The 13,989-nt window shown below is 38.6% G+C and overlaps 1 protein-coding gene across 2 annotated transcripts in view; it reads right to left on the reverse strand.

The window, feature by feature from the left end:
* Positions 1-13,989, reverse strand: part of LOC122280675 (exocyst complex component SEC10b-like) — a 41,236-nt gene that overhangs the window by 10,090 nt on the left and 17,157 nt on the right. For both annotated transcript variants that reach the window (XM_043091650.1, XM_043091651.1), the window contains exons 10-17: positions 10,080-10,248; positions 9,929-10,005; positions 9,716-9,814; positions 9,533-9,623; positions 8,589-8,674; positions 8,325-8,498; positions 248-301; positions 47-175 (exon numbers count right to left, since the gene is read on the reverse strand). In XM_043091650.1, the coding sequence (XP_042947584.1) occupies positions 47-175; positions 248-301; positions 8,325-8,498; positions 8,589-8,674; positions 9,533-9,623; positions 9,716-9,814; positions 9,929-10,005; positions 10,080-10,248 (879 nt within the window). The remainder of the gene's footprint in view (positions 1-46; positions 176-247; positions 302-8,324; positions 8,499-8,588; positions 8,675-9,532; positions 9,624-9,715; positions 9,815-9,928; positions 10,006-10,079; positions 10,249-13,989) is intronic.

Consider the following 13,989-nt stretch of genomic DNA (forward strand, 5'->3'; position numbering starts at 1 on the left):
ACACAGTTTGAAATGCACAAATAAGGTAATGTGATCAGGCAATTACAGCAGATGCCGCTGCAGCAGCCACCCTTCTACTAACACTTGTGCCCAGCACAAACCTTTCCCTCAAGTTAGCAGCTTCAGTCAGGCTTTCTCTAGCACGTTCAAGCCCTTCCGTTATGTATTGACTAACCTGCAGATAGAAGAAATTCTGAGAACCTATGACATAAAATCAGTGAATACATCAATGTATTTGACAACTTACTTGGTCAAGTAGGCAAGTGAAAACCGCTTTTACATTGGTTGCCAGTGTAGTAGGCTGTACAAGGACACGTTAAAACTAATCAGAGAACTGCTGAAACATATGAAAGTTAAACCCAGGAAAAGTTATTAGTTTTGACTATTTTTTATGTATAAGGGGTTTTAATAAAAGCACAAAGGGGATGTGCAACCCAGCACCCAAGTACATAGGGAGTATACAAAGGAAACACCTAAATAACAAGAAGAAGAAAAAAGAGCAAGTCTTTGAAGTCTAGAAAACCAGGAGATTGAAAGTTGTGGTTAGTAGCCATCCAATCATAAGAGTATTGAATATAGAAGCTTTCAACTCTGGCACTATCCTTTTTGGGCCTTAAAAGGTCAAGCACTGTGTTATCACCAAGTGCTCCACATCTTCCAAACATTTGAATTTTTATAACCTTCACCAGTGTTGGTAAAAAAAGCGCACTTAAAGAGCGCTTAAGCACAAAGCCTGAAGCGCTTCACTTATTGAAAGCAAAATGCATTTACAAATGCATGCTTTACGATTATTTGTTTGGGCCATGAACTTTACAAGCCCATTTGATACGTGGCCCACACTTGGGTTGGATATGTTATTGGGCCAATAGGCCCAAGAATTTATTTAAGGCCCATCTAATACCCTCTATAACCCCAGCCCATTAGAGTTAGCCCATTTGACAAGCCCAAACCAACAAGCCTTTGGTAATTGAATAGCACTCAGACCCTCACACAATACGCTTCTATTCCAACACAATAACTACAGTTTTCTTTCTCTAGATTCCTCCCATGCATGGTAACTGATGAAGTGAAATTTATTTTCTCATAAAATACCTTTCACCCACGGCAAGCCCCATCTCTTTTTCTCTAAAATAGCCCACAGCCTAGACCCCTCCTACATATCGCTGTTCTCCTTCTCTGCATCGCCAAAACTGGAAGAACTCTATGCTTCTCTCAATCCACACATCTCACACTGTCCCTACCTCACAGATCTCATACTCTCTCTCCCTTGGTCTCGGACCAAAGCAAACAAGGAAAACCAACATTATTGCTACATCAAAACACGGACCTTCTCATCATCGTCCATTTATTTTTCCCACATCGTCGTTACAACAGTTGCACCACCTAGCAAGCCCTCTCTCCCTCTCTCTCTCTCTCGGCATTGATGTAGCTCTGCCTCTCTTCCTCTGTACAGTCCTTCCCAACACACTGCATTCCTCCAAACAGTCCTTCCCAACACACCGCACCTGTCAACAAGCCAGCTGAAGCCCCGCATGCCAACTTGTGTTCCACTGCTGAAAGCCCATGGTCATCTCCCTCTCACGACCAGCCATTTGCACTGAAAACCAAGGAACCGACAAGTGAGCTTCCTCCACCTCATGCTCCTCTGCTTCTATCCAGCACCCTCTCTCTTCTCTGTTTCTCTCTCTTACAAGTTTGTCTCTCTATCTCACGGTTCTGGCAGCAAAGCCCAAGGAGGTTAAGAACATAGGCTTAACAATCTCTATTGGAGTTGTTGAATCCAAGGTTTCAAGTTTCGTACAATTATATATTTACACATTGATTTTGATTATAACAAATGAATTCAAAAAATAAATGAGTTTTAATCTCAAGTTGTCTACACAATGGAATCAAGTATAGTAAGGAATCAAGCATGAGCAAGAAGGGAACAAGTTCGCATTAAAGCTCATATTGTAATGTTGTAAATCTCTTAAAAATTCGAAATTAGGATTAAGGTTCAAAATTAATATTTTATCATAAAGCATTAAAATACATTTTCCACATGTGCATGAATATTTTGAAAATTAAATTTAAAATTTTTGAAAGATGATTGATTGTCATCTTTCCCATGCGCATGACATGATTAAATGTTTGAATTTTGAAAATATTAAAAATAATTGATTGTCATCTTTCACATGTGCATGCTTTATTTGAATATCTTCAAAAGTGATTGATACTCTTTTTGACTTATACAAAAGGTAGATGATTTTGTTTGAAAATTTTGAAAAGTTAATAGTATTCCTTTTGTTATATGCGAAAAGTAAAAGATTAGATTTGAAATTTTTGAAAAATGAATGATGTTGTCTTTGACAAATGAAAAAGAAAAAACTTTTATTTGAATTTTTTGAAAAAGTGAATGATGTTGTCTTTGACATGTGAATCTTTGAAGTCTCATATGCCTATAAATAGATCATTTGAAAGCTTCACATTCACAACATCAAGAGCATACAACATTCATTCAAAGCTTTCATTCTCTTTTCCCTATGCATTGAACCTTAAACCTTGTTCATTTTGAGAGATATATTTTGCACTGTATTGTTCTTATTTCACTCATTGAGGAGTGTTTTCTGATAACCAACCCACTATCAGTTTTGTATCAGTAAAAAGGTATATATAACCCTTGTGCGTGTAGAAAGTGTTCTACACAGGGAATAGTTGAATCACCACATGTAAGGTGATTGCAAGTGTAGAGGGTGTTCTACACGGATCCTTTGTAGCGGTATTGTTCTAAGGTGTAATAGGTTTCTATCTCCACCTGAAGGATGTTGAATAGTGAATTTGAGGATCCTCAAGGGGTAGCTTGAGGTGAGGACGTAGGCAATGGGGCTGAACCTCGTTAACATACTGAGTTTACTTCTCTCTTACCCATACTCTTTATATTTATTGTTATTTCGTATTTTATTTATATTTTATATTCTGTATTTGATTTATAATTGCTAATTTTTTAAATATAACCCAATTCACCCCCCCTCTTGTGTTAGTCAACTGGGCAACAGGAGTCAAAGGGAGAATCTGAAGAAGCTTATGTAGAAAGTGGTCGTATGTGATAGCAGGACCTTCCTTATTTAGCTTTCTTACCTTCCTTATTTAGCTTTCCTAATCTGTATATATATACTTCCCTACTTAGACAGATCATGTTCCTTAGACAAATCATGTAAATAGTCCTAGTTTCCTTTTGTAGACAGATTTGATTACAGTTAATTTTGCTTGATTCTAGCCTTGTATCATGCACACTTGTGCCTAAATAATGAAAGGAAATCCTCACAAAGGAGGTATTCAATCCAATTTGACATGGTTTCAGAGCCATAACTTTGAAATATTCCTGATTCTTTCTAGTGGGATTTCTTTTCGTTGGTGGGCAACACTTACCAAACTGTCGGCACTTCTTAGGGGGCTATGAATTTTTTTTACCTGGTGGGTGACAGTTGTTGATCTATCGGCACCATCTAGGAAGTTTTTTGGCTGCGATAACTCTCAGAGATTAGACGGGAACCTTTGTGTTCTTGTTTGTAGCCTGTCATCAATCTTTGCCTGGGCTGGGTGTTGTTCTATCGGCACATTTGTGGAGGTGAGCCTTGGCTGGCAACTGCTATAATTCTGTCGGCACCTTCTATGGTGCTTGGGCAAGTCTTTTTTTGGTTGCACCTGTGTTTTGTTTTCTTTCTCACTTACGGGCATCATGTCTTCCGAATCTTTTGTTGTGAAGTTCATGGGTAAGAACTATTCTGCCGGGGAATTTCAATTTCATTTATTTGTTCTGGGGAAAGAGTTATGGGGTCATATAGATGGGAGTGATCCGGCTCCTACTGAGCTTCCTAAGTTGGCTCAATGGAAGATCAAAGATGCTAGGGTGATGGCATGGATTTTAGCATCTGTAGATCCTCTTATTGTTCTTAATTTGAGACCATATAAGACTACGAAGTCTATGTGGGAATACCTAAGGAAAGAATATAATCAAGACAATATTGCAGGCATTTTCAGTTGGAGTACGAGATTGCCAGTTACACTCAGGGTGATTTCTCTATTCAAGATTATTTTGTTGGATTTAATAATCTCTAGGGAGAATTTACTGACCTGATTCATGCCAAGGTACCAGAGGAATCTCTCTTTGTTGTGCAAGACGTTCATGAACAAAGCAAGCGAGATCAGTACTTTTGATAAGTAAGCGAGACCAATTCTTAATGAAGTTACGACCTGAATTTGAAGCCACTCACTCCAATTTGATTAACCATGATCCAGTGCCTTCTTTGGATGTTTTTTTTGGGGAGTTACTTCGTGAGTAGCAGCGTCTTGCCATACAGGCCCCTTATCAGCATGATAAAATAATACCAAATGAAGTGGCTTATGCTACTCACGTGAAAGGCAAGGAACGAGACATGTGGAAAGTTAAATGCTTCAGCTGCAAGGATTACGGACATATTGCTGACCAATGTGCTAGGAAATCTTGCAACTACTGTAAGAAGCCGGGGCATATTATCAAAGAATGTCCTATTCATCCCAAAATCATTAGGCTAATGCTTATCAAGCTACTGTGGGTTCCTCTTCTTCCACTTCTACTGGTGACTCTCCTGCTCTTACTACTGAGATGGTCTAGCAGATGATTATTTCAGCATTTTCAGCCTTAGGGCTGCAAGGTAACGGTTCACTTCCATCCTTATTGTAGCTTGTTGATTCGGGAGCATCTAATCACATGACTAATTCTTCTGATACACTTAGTAATGTTCGGACTTATAATGGATCGTTGTCCATTCAGATTGCTAACGGTAGTCAATTACCTACTCATGCTATTGGGGATCTCAATTCCACAGTTAGAGATGTTTTTGCATCTCCTAAACTTTCCACTAGTCTTATATCAGTCAGTCAGTTGGTTGATAACAACTGTGATGTTCGTTTTTCTCGTGATTGTGGTCTTGTGCAAGATCATGTGTCGGGGAAGATACTCGCGAAGGGGCCTAAAGTTGGGCATTTATTTCCTCTGCATTTTTCCATTCTTGCTGTTATTTCATTTTCTTGTAATATTATCAACAATAAGAGTGAAGTATGGCACAAACGGTTGGGTCATCCTAACTCTGTTGTTTTATCCCATCTAATAAACTCTAGTTTGTTGGGCAATAAAGATCAATTTTCTCATCTCTCTTTCTTTTCCCACTCATGGTAGTCATGCTGAAAGTTGTTTCAATTTGATTCATAGTGATGTGTGGGGAAATTCTCCTGTTATCTCCCATGTTAATTATAAATACTTTGTTACTTTTATTGATGACTATACCAAGTATAATTGGATTTATTTTCTTCGTTCTAAACTGAGTTCTTTTCTGTTTTCCAACAATTCCTCGCCTATGTTGAGACTCAACTTTCTTCCAAAATCAAAAATTCTATGGTTTGATTTAGGTGGTGAATATGTCTCGTGAATTTAATGATTTTCTCCAACAAAACAGCATTTTTTCTCAGCGGTTTTGTCCTTATACAGCTCAGCAAAATGGTGTCACTGAACATAAATATAGACATTTGTTGGATATTGTTCGTACTTTATTGCTCCACTCATCTGTTCCACCTAAATTTTAGGTTGAAACATTATCTACGACAGTTTATTTAATTAATAGATTGCCATCTAGTGTCTTGAATTTTGAAATTCCTTACTTTCATCTTTATCATCAGCATCCTCATTATCTTGATATGAATACTTTTGGTTGTATTTGTTTTGTTCATTTGCCATCCAATTCCATGAATGTTATAAATTATCTGCTCAATCCGTTAAGTGCACTCTTATGGGTTATAGTGTTTCCCACAAAGCCTATGTTTGCTATGATCCATGTAATAATAGATTTCGCATTTCCCAACATGTTGTCTTCCTTGACAATCAGTCATTTTCTTCTCATGTTCCATTAGATGCATGTTTTGCCACATTTTGATGACTTGACTCCTCCTGACCAATTCAAACCTGGACTTGTTTATGAACGACGACGCCCCATTTTGCCCCTTCTTGAGCTTGATCTACCATTTGCACCTGCTTAGACTATATCTTCTACAGGTTTCCTCAATATTCGACCAGAGTGTCTTGTCCACCAGATAACTATGGTTTCTTGCATACCTCTCTTCATGTTACTTTGTCTTCCATTCCCATTCTGTCAGGTTGTTCCGAGGCGGCTAAACATGCCTGTTGGCGTGAGGCAGTGGCCGAAGAGCTTCAGGATCTTCGGGATAATCATACATGGGATATCGTCCCTTGTCCTACTAAGGTTAAAGCCATTGGTTGCAAATGAGTTTATTCTATCAAGCTGCATTCTGACAGGACTGGATCGGTTGGCAACAGGCAAGAGTATGGGGTGGACTATGAGGAGACTTTTGCTTCAATTGCAAGATGACTACGGTACGGACTGTCATTTCTGTTGCTGCATCCCAAGGTTGGCCACTTCATCAAATGGCTATCAAAAATGCCTTTCTTCTTGATGATCTCAAAGAAGAGATATACATGATCATTCCACCTGGTTTGTCATCCTTTTCTTATTTGGATGTCTGTAAGTTGAATCGCTTGTTATTTGGGCTGAAACAAGCTCCCCGAGCATGGTTTAATAAATTCCAATCCACCTTGATTCATTTTTCTTTTAAGCAGAGTCAATATGACTCTTTCTTTGCAAGACATCTACTGGCATTGTCCGTCTTCTATTTTATGTTGATGATATTGTTATTACTGGGATGAATTCTGTCTTGATCACCCGACTGCAGCAACATCTTCATGCCACATTTCATATGAAGCCCAAAGCAAGTGAATCTAAAAATTACCCAAAATAAAACGTCTTTAGCTACCATGAACTTTCACTTATAAAAAAAAAAAAGCATTTCATGTGAAGGATCTTAGTCCTCTTACGTACTTCTTGGGGTTGGAAGTTTATATTGATCCATCCGGAATTTTTCTGAATCAGCATAAATACACTCTGGATTTTATTACTTTGGCTAGTCTTCAGGATACTTCTTTTGTGGATACTCCTCTGGAAGTAAACACGAAGTATCATCGGGAGGAGGGTGATCTCCTTTCCAACCCTACTATGTATTGACAATTAGTGGGTAGCCTGAACTATTTGACTATTACTCAACCTGATATTTCATTGCTGTCCAGCAAGTTAGTTAGTTCATGTAGGCTCCACATCATCTACATTTAGCTGATGTTCGTTGTATTATTCGATATCTTTGAGGATTTCCTAGTTGTGGCCTGTTCTTCCCTACTGGGACTTCTATTCGCCTTGTGGCTTAGAATGATGCTAATTGGGCAGGATGTCCTAATACACGACGATCTATTATGGGTTGGTGCATATTTCTTGGTGACTCTTCTATATCTTAGAAGAGTAAGAAACAAAGTTGTGTTTCCAAATCTTCTACTGAATCTGAATACCGAGCGATGTCCGCTGCTTGTTTTGAGATTCTATGGCTTCATGATCTCCTAGCTGAGCTTGGTTGTGTTCAGTCCAATCCTACTCTCCATGCTGACAACACTAGTGCCATTCAGATTGCCGCAAATCCTGTTTTTCATGAACGTACAAAACACATCAAGGTGGACTGCCATTCCATTTCGGAAGTCTTGGACACTCGTATCATTTCTCTTTCTCATGTTTCTACTGATCTCCAAATTGCTGATGTGTTTACAAAAGCAATGACACAACAACGTCATCAATTTCTTGTGGGCATATTGATGCTTCTTGACCGACCAGCATCAATTTGAGGGGGGATGACAGCAGGACCTTCCATTTAGCTTTCCTACCTTCCTTATTTAGCTTTCCTAATCTGTATATATATACTTCCTTACTTAGACAGATCATGTTCTTTACTTAGACAGATTATGTAAATGGTCCTTGTTTCCTTCCGTAGACAGATTTGATTCCCGTAAATTTGGCTTGATTCTAGCCTTGTATCATGCACACTTGTGCCTATATAATGAAAGGAAATCCTCACAAATGAGGTATTCAATCCAATTTGACAGTATGGAGTTGGAGTCGAAGTAAGTGGATCGTATGGAGTTGCAGTGTGGAAATACAGAAAGAAGGGATGGGGGATTTTCTCTAGCTTTACCAGATTTGATGTGGGTATGAAACTAAGTTTAGATATTGACACAATGTTTGATATGGCGGCCACCAGAGCCTCAAAATTTCCGATGGATAGGATGCATATATGGCCACTATTGGTGGCTATCGAACAACACCCAAAAATGGATCTTAATTGCAGGATGTTCCTGAGGTAAAAATAAATTGCATCTGGAAAAAGCATGTGATGTTAGTCGCAGGATCAAATATTACCTGAGATGAAAATAATGTGCATCTGGATAGTGATTCTTCATTCCAGTGCACAAACTCTGTGACAACAGTGACAGATATTTGCAGTTGAGAAGATGCCACGGAAGCTCCTTTTGAGCGCCCAATTGTCCCAGTTGACTCAGAGATCTGCTGGCTCTCAGCACGCAATTCCTCCAACTGCATAGCATATTCATGTTACAGGTTTTGCTAAAGCAAGATGGAAGTTAAAAAAAAAAAAAAAATTAACTTTGATCAAATCGAAGAAACCTTTGCTTGATATAGTTGTTTGAGAGAGGCCTGCTCATGTTCAGGATATTCATCCTTGTGAGCAGAAAACAAAGACTCTGTGAGCCCTGAACCAAAACAGAGGTTGTTATTAGGAATATAAAGCGAAACTTGTGCTTGAATCATATAACCAAATGATAGTGTAGTTCATACCAAAAGGTTCAGTTGAAAGTGCTTACACTGTTATCCAACTAATAAATAGTAATTCAAGTTCGCCAGCTATGTTATATTATATTATGTTATGTGATGGAATATTTTCTGTAAGTGTAGAAAAGTTTTAAATATATCCACTATAAAGTTGGTTAGATATGACCTAAAAAGACCTTACATATAGCGTCATTTTCACCCGTCTAGGCCTACTAAAGGGGTTCTCTCTTCCCATGATGGAAAGCCCTACCCAGATGGATCAATGCATCAATTTAATATAAAATAATATCTTAATGACCATTGAAAATGCTATAAGAAACAAATATTAAAATCAATTAATCAATTCATCAAGCCAGCTGAAACCAAACAACAGACTGCCTCGTATATTTGACAAGGTAATGCAAGTTACAGGCATCATAAACAGAGGTTGCATTCCCAACTCAGAACCACCTAAATGGCTTTCCCACAACTATTGCAACAGAAACGCCATAACAACCTACGGAAGGTCCTTATTCCATAGCAGGCATCCTGAGTTTTGAGCAATCTCATAAGATACCATGAAAATTCTGCAAGACATTGTGTTCCTCTAGTAAACTAGTCTATTGTACATTTCCTTCAATCATATGAAGTTTACCGGTGAACATTGTAAAATGATTCATTCCAGTACTCATTAACATCTGTTATCCAAACCAGTTTTAAGTAGAGATGGGAAACTTGCAACAAGAAGAAGTACAGTTAAAATACACAACAGCGCATGAAATTTAGAAATAGTTCATTACCCTCAACATCTAAGTCACCACATCCAACAGTTCGCAGGTCTCTAGCTAGCTCTTGTGTCTTCTCATATGCCACTGCTAGCATTCTAAGATACTGATCACCCAAGTTTAAATACAACTTAAATCAGAACGAGTTCAACCAGGCATTGGCACAAGAAGAAAAAACAAAGCTGTTGTCCTACTCACTAATAGGAGTCCACCCTCTTCCATAGGAGGCAGATTCACAAGAGATGGCCTCACTAATAATTTGTCCAGGAGAGCTGACACTCGCTGCTCCAAAACTCGCTGAATATTACCAAAAAAAAATCCTCTTGTTTATCAAGTTACATACCAATAAAATTTTAAAGCAAAGCCTGATTTCATGTAAACTAGGGGTGAAAAGAATCCCTGCGTGGATACCTGAACAAGAATTGACATAACTTCATTAGGAGAAGGGAATACAGCCATAATCATTGCTGCTTCTTTACGTACAGTATCTGCAAGAGAAACAAAAAAGATATTACAAATCTGTTGAAGAACTCAATATTTTGCATTAAGACCAGTCTCAAACCTGTAATTTCTTTGTAGAGCAAAGACAGCCCACGAGCAACATTGCTAGGACTAGGTTGTGCACCCTGGTCCCCAAGTACCAACCTTGTGTCTGCATTCATTACTTCCACATCAATAAACATAGAACGTGTTGCCACGTAGTGTTGCATGGCACTTGTTCCCCTATTAAACTGCATTGCAAAAGTAGAGTATTCAGATAAAGTGGGCAAATGACCAAAAAGAGAAACCCCCTTAATTGACTTCAATAAGTCATACGGATTCAGTTAAGTTAGCATATTCATCCCTAATGAAAATGCATTAAATCAAAATACTCGAAAATGGAACAGCCAGAATTTGTATATAAAATGATTTAAAGAACTAAACAGAGAAAACATGCATCCAACAAAGTGAACATATACAACATACCACACATAATGGGATTGAAACTGTGAAGCAGCACATATGTTATCAAATGCTAGTTGAACTTATCCAAAAAAAAAAAAAATGCAAGTTGAAAATGATAGACACAAGGTATACATAAGATCCACTTAAATATCTGAAGGAAAGAGGAAGTTTCAACCAGAAAGAGTAACATCATGTTGAGCCATTAACCAATGAGATAGGGTGTTAAGAACAAAAGACTTCAATTCCAACACCAACTTTTAGCAATCCTCAAAACCATCCTGGTTTCTTTCGCTCCATAGGCACCATGATACACACAATAGGATCATCCTGCACAAAGGTGTGCACTGATGGTTACCAAATTGCCATTCCAACATGTTAGAAGTACTACACCCGAGATGGCATCACCCAGTCTATCCCAAAGAGATCAAAGATCAAATTCCATGTGGTGCTACCAACCTCACAATGTAAAAGAAGGTGATGCATCGCCAGCAAATAACAAATGGGAGATGCCAAGCCCAGTTCCATTCCTAGCCCCCACTAAGAAACCCAACTAAAGCTCCCATGCTCCTTAGCAAAAATCATCCTACTCATAGCCTTTATAACATTAGCCTTTATACCTCAAGAATTGCTGAAGAAAGCAATAGATTTAAGAGATGCATTGCCTGATACAGCCACACCATTGCTTCCCAAACCTGCACCTTTTCAACAAATAGAGTAAGCCCCGATGGACATGATTGTATGCCTCTTCAATATCCAGTTTGCAAATCAGTCTTGATTCCCCAGATCTCAGCATACTATCTAGGCATTGATTAGCAGTAAGAACAGATATGGAATTTGCCTCCCATTGATGAAGGTGTGTTGAGAAATGTAGATCTTTGATAGTACTAACTTTATTCTACTTGCAAGAACTTTAGCTTTAATTTTATAAGCACCACCAACTAGACTAATAGGCTGGAAATCCTGCACCTCATCAGCCCCTGGCTTCATTCAAAGAAGGGACAAGAACGTGGCATTAAGGCTCTTTTCAAATTTTCAAATCTTCTTCAAGAGTTGCGAAAAAAATTCCAAACAACTTGGGCTGCCAATTAAATTGTTTGGTGTACAACTGTGCAGTGTGATCCGTCAAAATGTAAGGAGTAAATAGAGTAATTTCTTTTATGCAAGTTCGCCACCTGATGAAAGAACTTCATAAGTCTATCCCTATATCGCCCTCTTGCAACAAGGGCTTCGATACATATCTGATATCTCCTCTGTAAGGGTTGTCCTTACCAGCTTAGTGATAAGCTCTATCTTCCTCAACCTTGTGCCAATAACCACTAAACACCTCTTTATTCCAAGCACATAAGCCAGCTTTTGGAGCTTTAAGTTTTTGTGCCATAATATAACTAAGGGAACCTTGAAAATGGTACGAGCATCACCACTGTTTGACTCTATACAAGAACCATTCTGGTTTTAGCCATGTGTTTTCTATCTCGAAACATCCTTTTCCACCCTGACTCTCACCACAACCCAACAAAACTAGAAAATGATCAAAGCAGAATCTAGCAGAATCTATCTAGATGCTTTGGAGCCACACTGGGAAAGTGTTCTTCCCAATCCTAGAAAATTAGAAACCAGTCCAACCTAGACCAAGCTGGGACATCTCAGGCCCCATTTGGTTACACAGCTCAAATGAGATGAGATGAGATGTTTTGTAGTTGAATAAAATATTGTTATAATATAATTTTTTAATATTAGTTTTGTTTTAGGATTTGAAAAAGTTGAATTGTTTATTATATTTTGTATGAAGATTTGAAAAAATTGTAATGATGAGATGAGATAGTTTAGGTTTGGGTAAACAAACGGGGCATCAGTGATCAGACCAAATGAAAGCTCCTCCCACTAACAGCATATCCATAATGTTCATATCAAATATAAAATAAGAGGACTCCATGGGCAGACTCAAAGAACTTGAACCCAATCTTTTGCAAGGAAAACGAGTTTGTTGGATGATTCAATCAGAATGCATTTTAGGAAATTTGTTGTAAATTTGTGAATATCCTAGGAGAGTTCTTTAGGAGATTTATCTTTTCCTTTTTAGGAGTTATTTCTTTCCTTAGTTATTTTTTTCCTTATCTATTTCTTTCCTTATCAATTAGTTATCAATTAGTTATTTCTTTCCTTATCTATTTCAGCATTGTAATCTATAAATTTTTTTTTGTTTGATAAATAAACAAATTGTAGTGATCAATGGCAAAGTCAGTATTACAGCTCTAACACCCTAACTAGGTAGGCACATTAGAGACAAGAAAATCATGCATGGTCATGCCATTAAAATCCACAGCAATAGCCCTGTTACAAAGAGTTCTGAAAAATAAAAGTTTAAGCTCCTCTACTGATCTTTCTTGGTCCTCTCATTTCACTCCTGCCATACACACCACATAATGCATAGAGGAATCATCTTCCAGATAGCCTTAATTGGTTTTCTGCCCCTTATATTTGACCAGCTAGCTAGTGTCGCCTCCACAGTTTTAGGCATAACCCAAACCATATCCAATCGTGAGAATCCCTCATTCCAAAGTACCCTTACCGTATCACAGTGTAAAAGGAGATGGTCTACCGACTCTCCCCCTCTTCTGCACATGCAACACCAGTCTACTATAATGATCCTTCATTTCCTCAGATTCTTTGTAGTAAGTATCTTTCCCAAGGATGCAGTCCAAACAAAGAATGATACTTTAGGAGGAGCCTTATTTCTCCAGATTTTTCTCCAAGGACACGGAGAGGTGGGCCCCTGGGTGAGGGTCTTATAGAAAGAGCGAACTGAAAAATTACCTTTGTCTGTTAGAAACCACCACAACACATCCTCTTGCTGGCTATTGGGTCTTATGGAGTATATGAGGCTATAGAAGTCCGCAAATATACTTAATTCCCAATCTTGTGCAACCCTACTAAAATGAATGATCCAAAGAATTTGGCCCACCTCTAACTCCATAACTTTTACCACTGAAGCCTCCTTATCTCTAGCCAACTGAAACAGAGAAGGGTACAAGTCTTTCAAAGCCCTATTAGCACACCATACATCTCTCCAGAATTTGATTCTTGAAACCGTGCCCACACAAAGCTTTACATGTCGATTAAAGACCCCCCATCCTCTTCTTATATGTTTCCATAACCCCACTCCATAAGCTCCCCTTACTTCTCTAGTGCACCACTCCCCCCATAGACCACCATACTTCTTCTCAACCACCAATTTCCATAGAGAGTCATGTTCGTTGGCAAATCTCCATAGCCATTTGCCTAATAGCGCATGGTTGAACATCCTTAGGTTTCGAACCCCCAAGCCTCCCCCTGATATAGGACGACACACCTGCTCCCACTTAACCAAGTGGAATTTGAACTCCTCCCCCAAGCCCCCCCATAAGAACTCTCGTTGGAGCTTCCAATACGAACCGCCACACTTGCTGGTATTGGGAAAAGAGATAAAAAGTAAGTAGGTAAGTTAGAGAGTGTACTCTTTATCAATATAGTCCTTCCACCTTTCGACA

Source organism: Carya illinoinensis, chromosome 11 (assembly GCF_018687715.1).
Source record: "Carya illinoinensis cultivar Pawnee chromosome 11, C.illinoinensisPawnee_v1, whole genome shotgun sequence".
NCBI classification, from domain to species: Eukaryota; Viridiplantae; Streptophyta; class Magnoliopsida; order Fagales; family Juglandaceae; genus Carya; species Carya illinoinensis.